The sequence below is a fragment of the Chlorocebus sabaeus genome, chromosome 26 (genome assembly GCF_047675955.1).
Source record: "Chlorocebus sabaeus isolate Y175 chromosome 26, mChlSab1.0.hap1, whole genome shotgun sequence".
Classification (NCBI taxonomy): domain Eukaryota; kingdom Metazoa; phylum Chordata; class Mammalia; order Primates; family Cercopithecidae; genus Chlorocebus; species Chlorocebus sabaeus.
The window spans coordinates 16,765,841-16,780,739 of NC_132929.1; the positions used below are offsets into that span (position 1 = coordinate 16,765,841).

Here is a 14,899-nt window from a genome sequence, read left to right on the forward strand (position 1 = left end):
CCCTCCTACCTCCGGGACCACGCCCCGCCCTCCCCCACCTCAGGGACCACGCGTCTGGGTCTCTGGCACGCGCCAAGCCCTGGCAGGGGGCAGAAGGGAGAAGGCACGCGCTGGGCACGCCCCCGCAGCTAGAGAGGGAGACGCCCAACAGGTGCACAGAAAGGGCCCGGAGCCTTAGACCCTTAGCCCCTAGCCTTGCTCAGAGTGGCCACGGAGAGGTTAACGCTTCTGCTGGCTTCCCTGCTGCGCTGGGGACGCGTGGTGGGGTGGGCACTCATAGGTTGGGGGCCGATGAGACAAGGGGTCCCGAAGGTCCAGGAAGGAAAACGAGATCGGATTTCCCTAGCGCTGGTTTTCGCATTCCAGGTTTAAGTTCTTCTTACCTGCTTTAGAACACTAAGTAACTAGTGCCTGCTGCGGACGTACAGCCTACAGCGACTACCTAGTGTCTCCGCCCCCAAGACCATCCCCGAACCACCCGCTCACCTCCTGCCCCATTACCGGCCAACCCCTCTATCCTCCGGAGGCAAGGGTCTCAGCCCTTAACCCCGCCATCACGTAGGACTGGTCACCTCGGCACGCGCAGAGCTGGAGAACCTAGAGGTTGCGAGCTGCACGGAGGGGCGGGAACCTGCGCCCGACTGGCTGACGGGGAGGGGGGAGCGGCGGGGGCGGAGGCCCCCTCCGGGCGGCGCTGGGACTGTAGCTGCTAGAGGCCGGGAGGGGAGGGGAGAATGACCATGAGTCTGAGTGACAGGCGGCGAGGAGAGGAGCCAATATATATAAGGAAGGCTCCCAGCGCGCAGGTTTCAGTAGCGGCGCTGCGCGCAGGCCGGGAACACGAGGCCAAGAGCCGCAGCCCCAGCCGCCTTGGTGCAGCGTACCCCGGCTCTAGCCCGCTTGCAACCCCAGGATTAGACGGAAGACACGTCCTCTGCGCTGTCGCCGCCCAGCCGCAGTCACCTGGATTACCTACCGCGGCAGCTGCAGCGGAGCTAGCGAGAAGGCCAAGGGGGAGCAGCGTACCGAGAGGAGCGCCTCTTTTCAGGGACCCCACCGGCTGGCGGACGCGCGGGAAAGCGGCGTCGCGAACAGAGCCAGATTCAGGGCCCACGGGTGGAGAGAGCGACGCCCCAGGGGATGGCGGCAGCGTCCTGGAGTGCCTCTGGCTGGGCGCTACTGCTGCTGGTGGCACTTTGGCAGCAGGTAACACGTCCCGCGCCCTCTCCGTCCCCTCTGCCGCGCTCTGGGCCTGAGCCCCGGGCACCAGCTGAGCTGACCAGTCCCCTCCCTCCTTCCCTCGGTCCCTGTGCAATAGCGCGCGGCCGGCTCCGGCGTCTTCCAGCTGCAGCTGCAGGAGTTCGTCAACGAGCGCGGCGTACTGGCCAGTGGGCGGCCTTGCGAGCCCGGCTGCCGGACTTTCTTCCGCGTCTGCCTTAAGCACTTCCAGGCGGTCGTCTCGCCCGGACCCTGCACCTTTGGGAGCGTCTCCACGCCGGTATTGGGCACCAACTCCTTCGCTGTCCGGGACGACAGTAGCGGCGGGGGACGCAACCCTCTCCAACTGCCCTTCAATTTCACCTGGCCGGTGAGCACAGCCTGGGCGCATTGGGAGGTCGCAGAAGCCGAGAGAGGAGGCGCCCTGGGACCAAAGCCCCCTCCCCAGATTTCCTTGCACACCCCCCACCCCCAAAAAGCCCAGGATGCATTCTCTCTTGGCTCTTTCTTCCCGACTCTCTCTTGGGACCTGATCCCAGAGAAGGCTGTCACCAGTCTGCCTCTTCCCAGTTTATGTCCTCCCGTCCCCAGCTCTTGGGACACGACTTTCATTACCTACCACTCTGGTGCGGTACCCTACCTCCGCCTCCTTCAATGGCTCTCGCTTACACACTCTCCCGTCCCTCAACCCTCTCTCTACCGGGGGTTCTCCTCTTGCCTTCCCTGCTCAAGCGCTACACTGTGCGCAGCCTGGTTATGTTGACCCGGGCGCAGTAACTGAATCCTGCAATTAGATTAATTAGACAGGCTGCCGCAAGGCACCCCCACCTCTCCCGGCTTGCTCATCTCGCCATCTCTCCGTCCCCCCACCCCCTTTCCCAGGGTACCTTCTCACTCATCATCGAAGCTTGGCACGCACCAGGAGACGACCTGCGGCCAGGTGAGTAGCTCGCTCCGCCACCACACGGGGGCGACACGGCGCAGCGCCGAAAGAGTTAATCTGTTCTAGGCGGGGGAAGTGCGGGCTTGGGGGTGGGAGGCAGGACGCTTAGCTGGGCCTGGAGCTGCGCCCCGCGCTGGACGCTCGGATTCCGCTCGCTGCCTGGACTCAGAGCACAATTGCGTTTCCTGCGGGTTATTTTTGGCGTGGGAACGCGGGGAGTACGGCGGTGAGAAAGGCTGAAGCTGCCAGCGCCGCTGACGGGCCCCTTCCTGTATTTTACACCTTTCGCGAATTCCGCTCCTTTGGAAAGGGAATAATGGCTTTGGGATGTTGTTCTGACACAGAGGAAAAGGATATTTCAGCAGCACAACAATTCTCACTTTGAAAAGGAAAAAAGAAACCATTACCCACCTCTGGAGGCAGAATCCCTGAATGGGCACCAAAGGACCCCCTGCTCCCAGGGTCCTCCCTAGCCTGGGGAGATTTTCTCTCTTTTTTTCTTTTGTCCATTTTGACCTCTTTTCCTCTTTCCCCTCCCTATCTGCCTCCAAGACCCTGGGATATCTTAACATCCTTCTATTGTCCCCTTTTTGAATACTATCAGGCCCCCTGCACATGCACACACATAGGGCAGCTACGGAGGGGGGCTTTGGGTCTCTCCAGCCTGTTCTTGCTGGCAGGTGGGGGTCATCTGGATAACTGGGCTGATTTGTTGGCTGATCACCATCATCACAGCCAAGAAGGACATTGGCCAGCCGTCACTGGCACCCCTGGGGACTGGCGACCCTTCCCTGACCCGACCCTCTGCCCCCTCAGAGGCCTTGCCACCAGATGCACTCATCAGCAAGATCGCCATCCAGGGCTCCCTAGCTGTGGGTCAGAACTGGTTATTGGATGAGCAAACCAGCACCCTCACAAGGCTGCGCTACTCTTACCGGGTCATCTGCAGTGACAACTACTATGGAGACAACTGCTCCCGCCTGTGCAAGAAGCGCAATGACCACTTCGGCCACTATGTGTGCCAGCCAGATGGCAACTTGTCCTGCCTGCCCGGTTGGACTGGGGAGTACTGCCAACAGCGTAAGCAGCCAAGCTCCCACCTGTGTGGAAGGGGAGGGTCCCCTGAGCAAACACAGTGAAGCTTCTTGGTCACGGCGTGTCTCCCTTGAAGAGCGGGTCTGGGCCTCCTACTAGCTGGGCCTCAGGGACACCTAGGGATGCTGAGGGTGGGCTTAGCCTCAGACCTCCTCTCTCTTCCCAGTGCTCCTCCCATCATGCCAAAGCCCACAAGAAGCCCATGATGACATTCCATCCAACTTGACTTCTCCTTCCCTGTGCCATCATTTCACTTTAAGATACCCAGGGCTCCTCTGGGAGGCCAGGAGTAGGAAGTGGGCCCAGGAGAGCTAGGGGACCCCGAAGGCCAGCAGGGGAGAATGGAGCTTAAGAGTCCTTGGCATCCCAGCCTCACCCAGCTCTGTGTTCTTCCCTTAGCTCTCTGTCTTTCGGGCTGTCATGAACAGAATGGCTACTGCAGCAAGCCAGCAGAGTGCCTGTGAGTAGGGGACAGGAAGTGGTGAGTGGGAGCCCTCCCTTGGCCAAGGCCTCTCACCTCACTCTACCTCTCTCTTGTTCCCCAGCTGCCGCCCAGGCTGGCAGGGCCGGCTGTGTAACGAATGCATCCCCCACAATGGCTGTCGCCACGGCACCTGCAGCACTCCCTGGCAATGTACTTGTGATGAGGGCTGGGGAGGCCTGTTTTGTGACCAAGGTGAGTCAGGGTGAAGAGAGGATGCAGAGTGGATGGGAGAGATGGAGCTGGGGGGTGGAAATCCGATTTGTTGCCTGGATCCTTCTTACTTGGTGACTGCAGACTTGGCTTTCCCATGATCTTCCAAGGATCTAGGGTCTTTTAAGGATCTTTACAACTTGCCTAGAATGAGGCAGTGGGTCCTTCTCCAGGTGCGGAGGCAGGGGGTGGTGGAGCCAGGGTGACTGAAGAACCCAGGAGGATGACAAGGTCGGCAGCCTGGAGGTTGCACTCAGAAATCCTAGCAAGGCCAAAGAGAGAGGATGCCAGTTTCAGTTCCTCTTTCTACCCCGTAGTTACCTATTAACCCCCTGAGTGTTTGCTTACCTTCCAGGGCTGTTTGAGCAGCTCTCCCCTAAACAGCTGTCTGGTGGGGTGTGCCCACTGGCCACCTGAGGCTGTGGGTGAGCTGGGCCTCTGGGCGGAGTGGCATCTAACCGACTTTTTGGTGTGGGCACAAACGGCCTCCCCTGCTCTTAGCTAGTTACCACCTGCCTGAACCCATGCAGTCTCTACCTGGTGTTTAGGGGTAGTCACTCTCTGGCTATACAGGGGCCTTTCAGTCTCAACCTTAGGGGAGGAGGAAGCCTTTTTTCTTGCATCCTGCTAGCCAGCTGCAGCCTGTGCCTCCCATTTTCAGGATCAAATGGGTGCACCTGCTGCCCAGAGACACCAGCGCAGCCCTGGGTAGGGTGGGCGGAGGGCTTGCCAGGATGGAAATAAATTGCCTAGGCCCTGACTTACTGTCAACAAGGGTCTTGAGATTCAGTCCCTGTGTTCTGTGTGTGTGTGTGTGTGTCTGTCCCTTTACTACCATCCCCACCCCAACACTCACGCATCTGGTTCCTTCTCATTCCCTTCCCTCTCCACCATATTTGCTCCCAAGTGACACAGTCATATACTCATTGTATGCAAACACAGCACTTGCAGGCCCTATATTTACTCTGTCTGGTTCTCCCTCCCTGTCCTTCCCAAATAAAAAAACAAATACTTATATTTCAAAATGCCCTTGTAACACCTCTTCATTTAAAAAGTGCCCGATCACTGCCTATGGTGGCTCACATCACTCCTCTACCATTTCTACCTGTTGAAATTTTATCCCTACTTCCAGGCTTATCTCAGCTGCCCCTCCTCCATGACGCCTTTTCTGACTTCCTCCCCAACATGTGGCCTTGCCCTCGCTCTTCTTCCTTATCTTCCTCCTACTTGGGTTGGCAGTTTGTGAGTTTCCCTGGCAGGACGGACGTCTTCCAGTTCCAGTTGTGTTGTTTCACTTTTGGTTGACTGCACTGGTCATATGTGATTCGAGGTGCTTTAAGAAACATGATTTTAGGCCGGGTGCGATGGCCTGTAATCCCAGCACTTTGGGAGGTCGAGGCGGGTGGATCACTTGAAGTCAGGAGTTCGAGACCAGCCTGGCCATCCTGATGAAACCCCATAAAAATACAAATATTAATCGGGCACAGTGGTGCATGCCTATAATCCCAGCTACTTGGGAGGTTGAGGCATGAGAATCGCTTGAACCCGGAAGGCAAAGGTTGTAGTGAGCCTATATCACATCACTACACTCTAGCCTGGGCGACAGAGCGAGACTCTGTTAAAAAAAAAAAAAAAAGAGGCCGGGCGCGGTGGCTCAAGCTTGTAATCCCAGCACTTTGGGAGGCCGAGATGGGCGGATCACGAGGTCAGGAGATCGAAACCATCCTGGCTAACATGGTGAAACCCCGTCTCTACTAAAAAATACAAAAAACTAGCCGGGCGTGGTGGCGGGCACCTGTAGTCCCAGCTACTCGGAAGGCTGAGGCAGGAGAATGGCGTGAACCCGGGAGGCGGAGCTTGCAGTGAGCTGAGATCTGGCCACTGCACTCCAGCCTGGGCGGCAGAGCGAGACTCCGTCTCAAAAAAAAAAAAAAAAAAGAAAGAGAAAAGGCGGGGCGTGGTGGCTCACGCTTGTAATCCCAGCACTTTGGGAGGCCGAGGCAGGTGGATCACCTGAGGTCAGGAGTTCAAGACCAGCCTGACCAACATGGAGAAACCCCGTCTCTACTAAAAATGCAAAATTAGCCGGGGTGGTGGCACATGCCTGTAATCCCAGCTACTTGGGAGGCTGAGGCAGAAGAATCGCTTGAACCCGGGAGGTGGAGGTTGCGGTGAGCCAAGATCGCGCCATTGCACTCCAGCCTGGGCAAAAAGAGCGAAACTCTGTCTCAAAAAAAAAAAAAAAGAAAGAAAGAAAAGATTTTATCGGTAGTGGAGGAAGGATGTTTGGGCCTGGGAGACTTTGAGTTGAGGCATCTTTGAGCCAAACATAGGGGCAAACATGGACTGCAAGGAGCCTAGAGGTGAGTGACTTCCCTGGCCCTGCTTACCTGCTTGGTTCCTGTTTCTGCAGATCTCAACTACTGCACCCACCACTCCCCGTGCAAGAATGGGGCAACGTGCTCCAACAGTGGGCAGCGAAGCTACACCTGCACCTGTCGCCCAGGCTACACTGGTGTGGACTGTGAGCTGGAGCTCAGCGAGTGTGACAGCAACCCCTGTCGCAATGGAGGCAGCTGTAAGGTGAGGCCCAGACCAGCTCAGGAAGACAGAGGTGTCAGGTGGTGTCTGGGCATCCTTATCCTAGGCAGCCAGTGGATGTACAGCTATGGACATGCATGTGGGCAGGTGGGGCCCGGCCTTCAGTCATGCATCCCTGCCCCCCAGGGTCTGACTTTGGCTCCTTTATGGTCTCTCCAGGACCAGGAGGATGGCTACCACTGCCTGTGTCCCCCAGGCTACTATGGCCTGCATTGTGAACATAGCACCTTGAGCTGCGCTGACTCCCCCTGCTTCAATGGGGGCTCCTGCCGGGAGCGCAACCAGGGGGCCAGCTATGCTTGTGAATGCCCTCCCAACTTCACCGGCTCCAACTGCGAGAAGAAAGTGGACAGATGCACCAGCAACCCGTGTGCCAACGGTATGTCCTGCTGCCCTTCTAACCTGGTGGACTGGTACTGGGGCTGAGAGAGACTTCTGGTGAGGGAGGGTCAGGAGAGGAGCGAGGCACTGTCTGCCACTCTGGCCCCCCATCTGCTCCGGAGGGCGAAGAGCTTGCTTGATCAGCTGGGAGGGCTGTGGAAGCGGAGCTGGTTAGTGGCACACAGGCCTTAGGAGCAGGGGTGGTGTTCACCCTGCACGGCTTCCATTCCTATTCCCATGTCAGAACGCTGTCCTGGCCGGGGTGGCCTCTGACCCTCCCCAGGAAGTCCTGAGCTGGAGAGAGGGATGTTGGAGGCTTCGTGTTTCTCCTCAAAGGAGGCAGTGATTCAGTCAGAGCCCTGCTCCTGGAGGCCTCATCTTGCCCCGTGCCCAGGTAGAGCATGAGGTAGCATGAGGCATCTTGAATGTTCACACCTTCCGAGGCACAAAGCCTGTTGGTAATCCTTGTCTATCTGGCTCCCAGGTGACCCTCTGTGAGGCAGGCAGGCAGGCAGCGCTTAGGAGCTGGAGAGGGGTGGGAAAGGCTGAGAGGGAGTCTGCTCTCTCACTGAAGCCTCTGGCACTGCCGTTTCTTCATCACTGAATGGAAACTATAACACCTGTCCTCTGTCCTTCATGTGGTTGTGAAGATGAAGTAAAACAATCACGATTGTACTTATCTGAGCATTAACTATATACCAAGCATGGGCTCTTGACTTCATGCACCTTCCTAGCTATCCTATGAAGGGGCTAGCATTCTACTCCAGTCTAACAAATGGGGAAACTGAGGCTTAGGGACACGGTTAAGCAGCAAGCGCCAGATCTCAGGCCAGAGAGACAGCTGAGGTCCAAACTCAAGCCTATCTGTCTGAGTCTACGTTAAAGCTCTGTAAGATGCTAGTCATTTTAATACATGAGCCCACTGAGGCCTAGAGAATCAGGGTCATGCTAAACTCCAGGTCTCCTGACTCTGTGCAGTTCTCTTTGTAGTGGGCTCTGCACGTGGAGGTAGAAGGGCCTGAGCATGTTCCTGGAATGGGGCTCCCACCCCATGCCCCAGGGGGCTCCCAGGCTATCACTGACTTGTGTCTCTTGCATCCTCACAGGGGGACAGTGCTTAAACCGAGGTCCAAGCCGCATGTGCCGCTGCCGTCCTGGATTCACGGGGACCTACTGTGAACGCCACGTCAGTGACTGTGCCCGTAACCCTTGCACCCATGGTGGCACTTGCCATGACCTGGAGAATGGGCTTATGTGCACCTGCCCTGCCGGCTTCTCTGGCCGGCGCTGTGAGGTGCGGACATCCATCGATGCCTGTGCCTCAAGTCCCTGCTTCAACAGGGCCACCTGCTACACTGACCTCTCCACAGACACCTTCGTGTGCAACTGCCCTTATGGCTTTGTGGGCAGCCGCTGCGAGTTCCCCGTGGGCTTGCCGCCCAGCTTCCCCTGGGTGGCCGTCTCCCTGGGCGTGGGGCTGGCGGTGCTGCTGGTGCTGCTGGGCATGGTGGCAGTGGCTGTGCGGCAGCTGCGGCTTCGACGGCCAGACGACGGCAGCAGGGAGGCCATGAACAACTTGTCGGACTTCCAGAAGGACAACCTGATTCCTGCCGCCCAGCTTAAAAACACAAACCAGAAGAAGGAGCTGGAAGTGGACTGTGGCCTGGACAAGTCCAACTGTGGCAAACAGCAAAACCACACATTGGACTATAATCTGGCCCCAGGACCCCTGGGGCGGGGGACCATGCCAGGAAAGTTTCCCCACAGTGACAAGAGCTTAGGGGAGAAGGCGCCACTGCGGTTACACAGGTGAGTGGCGCCCGGAAGCCCAGGGCCTGGCCACCAGCCTGATGTGGTTCTGCCTGGGCTCCTCCTAGGCCAGGCGGGAAGCAGTTAAGCAGCTGGGGTTTTGCTACTGACAGGAAGATCCTCCAGTAGGATTTCTGCCAGGGGTCCTTTGTCCTTCCCTCCCATTCATTCATTTGTTCATTCACACATGTCAAGTGTCCCTAGGGTGTCTCTTGTGACTTCCATCTTTCCATAGTGTGGCTTGCCTCTAGTGGCAACACTGGTTTTTTGCAGGGCTCAGATGCTTCTGGTGAGGTTGGGAGGCCTGTGGCTCTCTTAGGGGCCTGTTCCTAAGTGTCCCTCCCCCGCCCCCCCGCAGCAGCCCAGCACTGGGCACTTCCAGCCCCTGTGTCTTCCTTAAGAACCAGCCTGCAGGTGCCCTTTGGCTCTTCAGGGTCCTCCCTCCCCGTGAGCCTCTCCCCGTCCTGCCCTCACACACCTGTCTTATGTTCCCTCAGTGAAAAGCCAGAGTGTCGGATATCAGCGATATGCTCCCCCAGGGACTCCATGTACCAGTCTGTGTGTTTGATATCAGAGGAGAGGAACGAATGTGTCATTGCCACGGAGGTGAGTGCTGGGCTCGCCTTCCCTCCTGGCTTTTGTGGGTGGGAAAGTGGCCTGGTCCCTCTTGACCCATGGGCCCTTCCTGAAGGGTAGGTTGGAACCCTGCCTTGGCAGGCCAAGTTCAGTGGATCCCTGATCCATTTGGTCCCTGCTGGTCTCATTGCCTTGGGTCCCTACTGGCCTCATTGCCACAAAGGGCTTGAAACAGAAACCATGGTGGCAAGCCTGGTCTGGTCCTTCCTTGCTGTATTGGTGCTGGGTTGGGCAGCCATATGGCACTGCTTGCCAGCCTCTGATGGATGAGGGAGCCCCTCATCCCTTGTGCCCCTCCTGCCCCTTCCCACTGGCTTCCGCTATTGACCTCATGAGCACAAGCTCCCAAGCCCGTGTGTGTGTTGGGCTGAAGACTGGGGAGGACTGCCCCACCTGCCCTTGGCCCCTGCCTGCCCCATCGGCTTCTCCCAGGGAAGCCCAGGGAGGGCCTGGAGGGAGTGCGCATGCCCAGGGTAACCTGTTTCCCTGCCTTCTGCTTGCTCCCAGGTATAAGGCAGGAGCCTACCTGGATATCCCTGCTCAGCCCCGTGGCTGGACCTTCCTTCTGCATTGTTTACATTGCATCCTGGATGGGACGTTTTTCATATGCAACGTGCTGCTCTCAGGAGGAGGAGGGAATGGCAGGAACCGGACAGACTGTGAACTTGCCAAGAGATGCAATACCCTTCCACACCTTTGGGTGTCTGTCTGGCATCAGATTGGCAGCTGCACCAGCCAGGGGAACAGAGGAGAGGAGAGATGCCACTGGGACCTGCCCTGCCGGCAGTGGCCTTTGGGGGGCTCCTTCTGGGGGTCTGGCCTGTTTTCCAGAGAGAGTGGCAGTAGCCCCATGGGGCCTGGAGCTGCTGTGGCCTCCACTGGCATCCGTGTTTCCAAAAGTGCCTTTGGCCCAGGCTCCATGGCGACAGTTGGGCCCAAATCAGAAAGGAGAGAGGGGGCCAGTGAGGGCAGGGCCTCCTGTGGGCTGGAAAACCACTGGGTGCCTCTCTTGGCGGCGTTTGCCCTGCAGGTGAGGTGAGTGCTTGAGGGAGGGGAGTACTTTTTGCCCCATGCCTCCAACTACCACATGCGGGCCTGGCTCTCTGGTCTAGGTCCTTTGGGCAAGAATGTCGGTCTACCCGGCTTCTATCACCCTCTGGCCCTGGGCTCCTGTAAGCAGACAGGCAGAGGGCCTACCCCTCCCACCAGCCAAGGGTGCCAGGCCTAACTAGGGCACTCAGGGCAGTATGTTGGAAACTCCATTGAGGGGGAAATCAGGTGCTGCGACCGCCTGGGCCCTTTCCTCCCTCAAGCCCACCTCCATGACCTCGAGCCTGGGCTCTGGTCCACTACTGCCCCAGACCACCCTCAAAGCTGGTCTTCAGAAATCAATAATATGAGTTTTTATTTTGTTTGGTTTTTTTTGTAGTTTATTTTGGAGTCTAGTATTTCAATAATTTAAGAATCAGAAGCACTGACCTTTCTACATTTTATAACATTATTTTGTATATAATGTGTATTTATAATATGAAACAGATGTGTACAGGAGTTTATTACTTATTGGGTCCTGTCTTTGTGATGGCACCCCTGCCCTCTCACCCAAAAAACTCTAAACTCCCTTCCTCTACTGCTGCCTTGTGCCCCGCCAGAACCCCTGGGACCTCTGCAGACACTTGGATTTGGCATGTTGTACCCCAGGCCCTTGTCTTCTTCCATTCCTTGAGGAGCCGAGCCTCACCCATCTAGTCCCCAGCCTCAGCCAGCCTTCCCTGCCTGCTAACTTTGAGTTGGCACAGCACCCCCTTCCCTCTTTATGCCCTCACTATTCCTTGAGGCATGTTCCTCCTGACCTGAATCACTTCTTCCTTCCTCTCTTCAAGCCTGAAAAAGCTTATGGGACTCCCTAGTTCTGCCTGTTTTTCTCATACTCAAAAGGATTCTCTTGGTTGGGCGCGGTGGCTCACACCTGTAATCCCAGCACTTTGGGAGGCCAAGACGGGCGGATCACGAGGTCAAGAGATCTAGACCATCCTGGCTAACATGGTGAAACCCCGTCTCTACTAAAAATACAAAAAATTAGCCGGGCGTGGTGGCGGGCACCTGTACTCCCAGCTACTCAGGAGGCTGAGGCAGGACAATGGTGTGAACCTGGGAGGCGGAGCTTGCAGTGAGCTAAGATCGTGCCACTGCACTCCAGCCTGGGCGACAGAGCGAGACTCCATCTCAAAAAAAAAAAAAAAAGCATTCTCTTGTTGGAGGATGGGATGGGGCCTCTGCACCCTGGTGACATCTGGGTCCTTCCTCCTGCTGTTGCAGGGTGCCTCGCTCTTTTCTTAGCCCCAGCAGGGCACAGGTCTTGGGAGACAGGGCAGGAGGGAGGTTTGCCTTGTTTTTCCTCTTTGTAGCAGACAAGAGCGCTGACAGTCTGAGAACCTTGTCTGCCCAGGGCTGCTAGAATTTATTGAAGACTGCAAAGACAGGGAGAAAGGAGGTAGCCTTCCCTGAGTCCAGGTTTCTCTTGCTGAGGCACTAATGAGGGAGTTTCCAGTCTCACTAGGAGTTTCATGCCTAGCTTCCTCTAAGGCACAGGATAGTCCCTAGGGTGCCACAGCCCTCTCTATAGCCGAAAATATGCTCCATGGAGAACAAATTATGAAAAAATGAGCCACTGACAAAAAGCTGAGCAGATGCTTCCAGCTCTCAGCCTGTCCACAGTAAAGCAAAATAGACCCACCAGATGCCCTGCTCCTAATGGAGTTCAAGGGTTTGGAGTGCTACTTACCCTCCCTTTTTTCCTCTCTCCTTGACACAGACACACCATGCCCACCCCAGACCTGGGTGCTTATGCTAGAGACACGGGAGCATGCACACGCTCCATGCCTCACTCATCGCTCCCTGTTCCCTCCACTGTACACACAGGGTATCAAACAGGAAAGCATTCAGGGAACCGTTCCCACAGCCTGAGCCGGCAGCAGGGGGAAGAACAACACGACCTCACTCTTCCTGCCCAAAATGAAACAGGAAAGCAGCTCCCAGGCCCTAGGGGGGTGCGGGAGGGGGAAACTGGGCTGGGACACGAAGGCAAGATGACGAGGCTCCCATGTGGGGGACAGGTAGGACACCCGCAGGCCTGCACGTCCACAACACCAGGCTGTGACGGGCTGCACTGGCTGCCAGACTCGCAGAGAAGAGCCCCGGAGAAGAGTTGACTGGCAAAGCTCACAGCTGCTCTGATGGGCTAGATGGGGAGCTGGAGAGCCCACCAAAAAAGCTGGCTTTCTGGGGAAAGTGGGGACCCGTGGGGAACTTGGTCTGCGCAGCTCCGACCTGCAGCTCATGCCAGGCTCCAGCTTCAACAACATGCCAGAAGCTGGGCAGGCACTTGGGGTGTAAACAGGCCTCGGCGGAGGAAGCCCCTTCTCCCCAGGATTTCCTGAGAGTCCAGCCCCTTCTGATAGGTGAGGCACCCAAGACTTTCCTGATCACTTGAGTGTCCTGGGATACAGGAGATCTCCTAGGCTTGGCAGAAAGGAGGCCAGATAATAGTTCTAGACTCACTTGTGAAGTGCCTTCCACAGGTTAGCAAATGCCCACCTTTAATTTGCATGGGTATTTCACCAGGGAATTCAGAGTTTAGTAGTTCCTTAACAGCCTGGAGCCAGTGCCCTGCCTGGAGAATCAATTTGACCCCACGGTGACCTGAGGACAGCTGCTTTTCCAGGGCCCCCGGCTGATAGAGTCAGGGAGGGGTTGTGCAGAGGGAGAAATGACTTTATTCTGCTTGCTCAGCCAGGGTCCCCTCTCCGACCTCACGGCCAGGGTCAGCCTGGTCAGGAGGTAGGGAAAAAAGGATAGTGGCTCCCACCTCCCCCATCCCAGGCTAGAAAAGGCCACCAGACTAAACCAAGGTGGTGTGGATGCTCCCATCTCTTGACTAGGACCCACAGAGCTCTCCGTAGGTCCCCTCGCCGCAGCTCTCCCAGCCTCTCCCCGTGGGTCCACAGGATCAGCAGCCCCAGCCCTCCGCCCCACATGGCCTGCTGCATTCCGGGAAAGGGGTGGAAGTGATTCACTGGGGGAACTGTGACTGTCCCTTCCTCGGGCGGGGATGCGCCTGTGAGGTTCCAGTGGCCTTCCCTGGGCGGCTGCGCCGTCCCTCGCGCCTAGGGCACCCCGAGCCCCGCGCGGCGGCGGAAGGGGCAGGTGCGCCTGGCCGCCTGGGTCAGCCCTCCACCTGCCGCCGCCGCGCCCCGCAGCTCCCGCGGCTCCCCGCCCCCCGCGCTCTTTGTTACAGCCCGACTTCCTGTTTGCGGCAGCCGACCCGGCTCACTTCCCGGGCCGGGAAGCCGCCGAAGGCCGCGAGCTTCTCGGAGGTTCCCCCGCCCGCTCGGCTCCGCCTCCTGCCTCCCCAGTCTCGCCCGGGCCTGGGAGCCCGCGCCGGGCCGCGGCCGCGGGAAGCGGAGCCGCGGGCCGGCAGGCGGGCAGGCGGGCGGGACCGCGAGGGCGCTGCTTCCCGGCACTAGAGGGCGCTGCGCGCCCGTCGGGGCTGCGGGCGGGAGGGGCCGTCGACCCCGGGAGGCTCTCTGGGGCCCCCCTTCTCCGTCCGGGGCCGATGAGACTAAGGCGGCAGGGGACGGCCAGACGCCCGAGCTCCCTCCGGGCTCCGGGCTCCGAGCCCCTAAGCTGAACGGGTAACCTCGGGAGAACCCAGTGCCGGGCTTTTCCCCAAATATTCTCACAGTGTCCAGGGGAGCAAGCCCTTTCCCCTGGCCCCGCCGTCGCAGCAGCCAGCCCCCCTCGCAACCCCACAGGCCTCCAGCCATCCTGGTCCAGAGACATCCTCAAGGGAAGGGAATGGCGTCGAGCAGGGCCGGTCACCGGTTTGGGTTATGGGGCTGGAGCTCCCTTCCAGCGCCACCCCTCATTACCTGGTGCTCTGGGACAAGTCCATCTACTTCATTCCTTCAGCACTGATTAGCACTGGAAGCAGGACTTGCTGTCTGCCCAGGGCCGCTAACCATCTAGCTGCTTATCCTTAACCTCTGCGGGTAATGCCTGTTAGGCGTTGCTAGGGGATTGAAATGAGGATGTATGGAAGCATTTGGGAGCAGTGTTGCAACCTCTGCTGGTAAGTTCATCCTCCTCAAGCATCTCTAAGTGAGCCACTTTCTGAGCTCCCCCTGCCCCGGCCCTCATCAGCAGGGTGGGACCTAGGGAGGTTGGGGTCTGGCAGGATAGTCCCAGTGTTAGCAGTGGCCAGTCCATGGGGGTCTACAGCAACCTCAGTTCTTGCCTCCTCAGAAGAAAGAATTGCACCGACGGGCATAAGGCAGAAGGAGAGACTGAGGCAAATTTTAGAGCGGGAGTGAAAGTGTATTACAGAGTATTAGAGCAGGAACAAAAGGAAGTAAAGTACACTTGGAAGAGGGTCAAGTGGGCGACTTGAGAGATTCAAGTGCGCGTTTGACCTCTGACTTGGGGTTTTCTATGTTGGCGTGCTTCCGGAGCCTTGCATCTCCTCT

The 14,899-nt window shown here is 57.9% G+C and overlaps 1 protein-coding gene across 1 annotated transcript; it reads left to right on the forward strand.

Annotated features, from left to right (window-relative positions):
* Positions 1 to 747: 747 nt before the first annotated feature.
* DLL4 (delta like canonical Notch ligand 4) lies at positions 748 to 10,925 on the forward strand. Its single transcript, XM_008016987.3, has 11 exons — positions 748 to 1,206; positions 1,319 to 1,588; positions 2,101 to 2,158; positions 2,978 to 3,241; positions 3,656 to 3,716; positions 3,802 to 3,932; positions 6,364 to 6,533; positions 6,711 to 6,930; positions 8,039 to 8,741; positions 9,239 to 9,347; positions 9,885 to 10,925. Exons 1-11 carry the CDS (start codon positions 1,141 to 1,143, stop codon positions 9,888 to 9,890), a joined length of 2,058 nt encoding a protein of 685 aa, XP_008015178.2. The 5' UTR covers positions 748 to 1,140; the 3' UTR covers positions 9,891 to 10,925.
* Positions 10,926 to 14,899: the final 3,974 nt, after the last annotated feature.

Coding starts and splice junctions, on each gene's coding strand:
- DLL4 (XM_008016987.3), top strand. CDS start 1,141: ATGGCGGCAGCGTCCTGGAGTGCCTCTGGCTGGGCGCTACTGCTGCTG. Junction 3,933..6,363: donor AGGCCTGTTTTGTGACCAAG/GTGAGTCAGGGT, acceptor CTGTTTCTGCAG/ATCTCAACTACTGCACCCAC. Junction 6,534..6,710: donor GCAATGGAGGCAGCTGTAAG/GTGAGGCCCAGA, acceptor TGGTCTCTCCAG/GACCAGGAGGATGGCTACCA.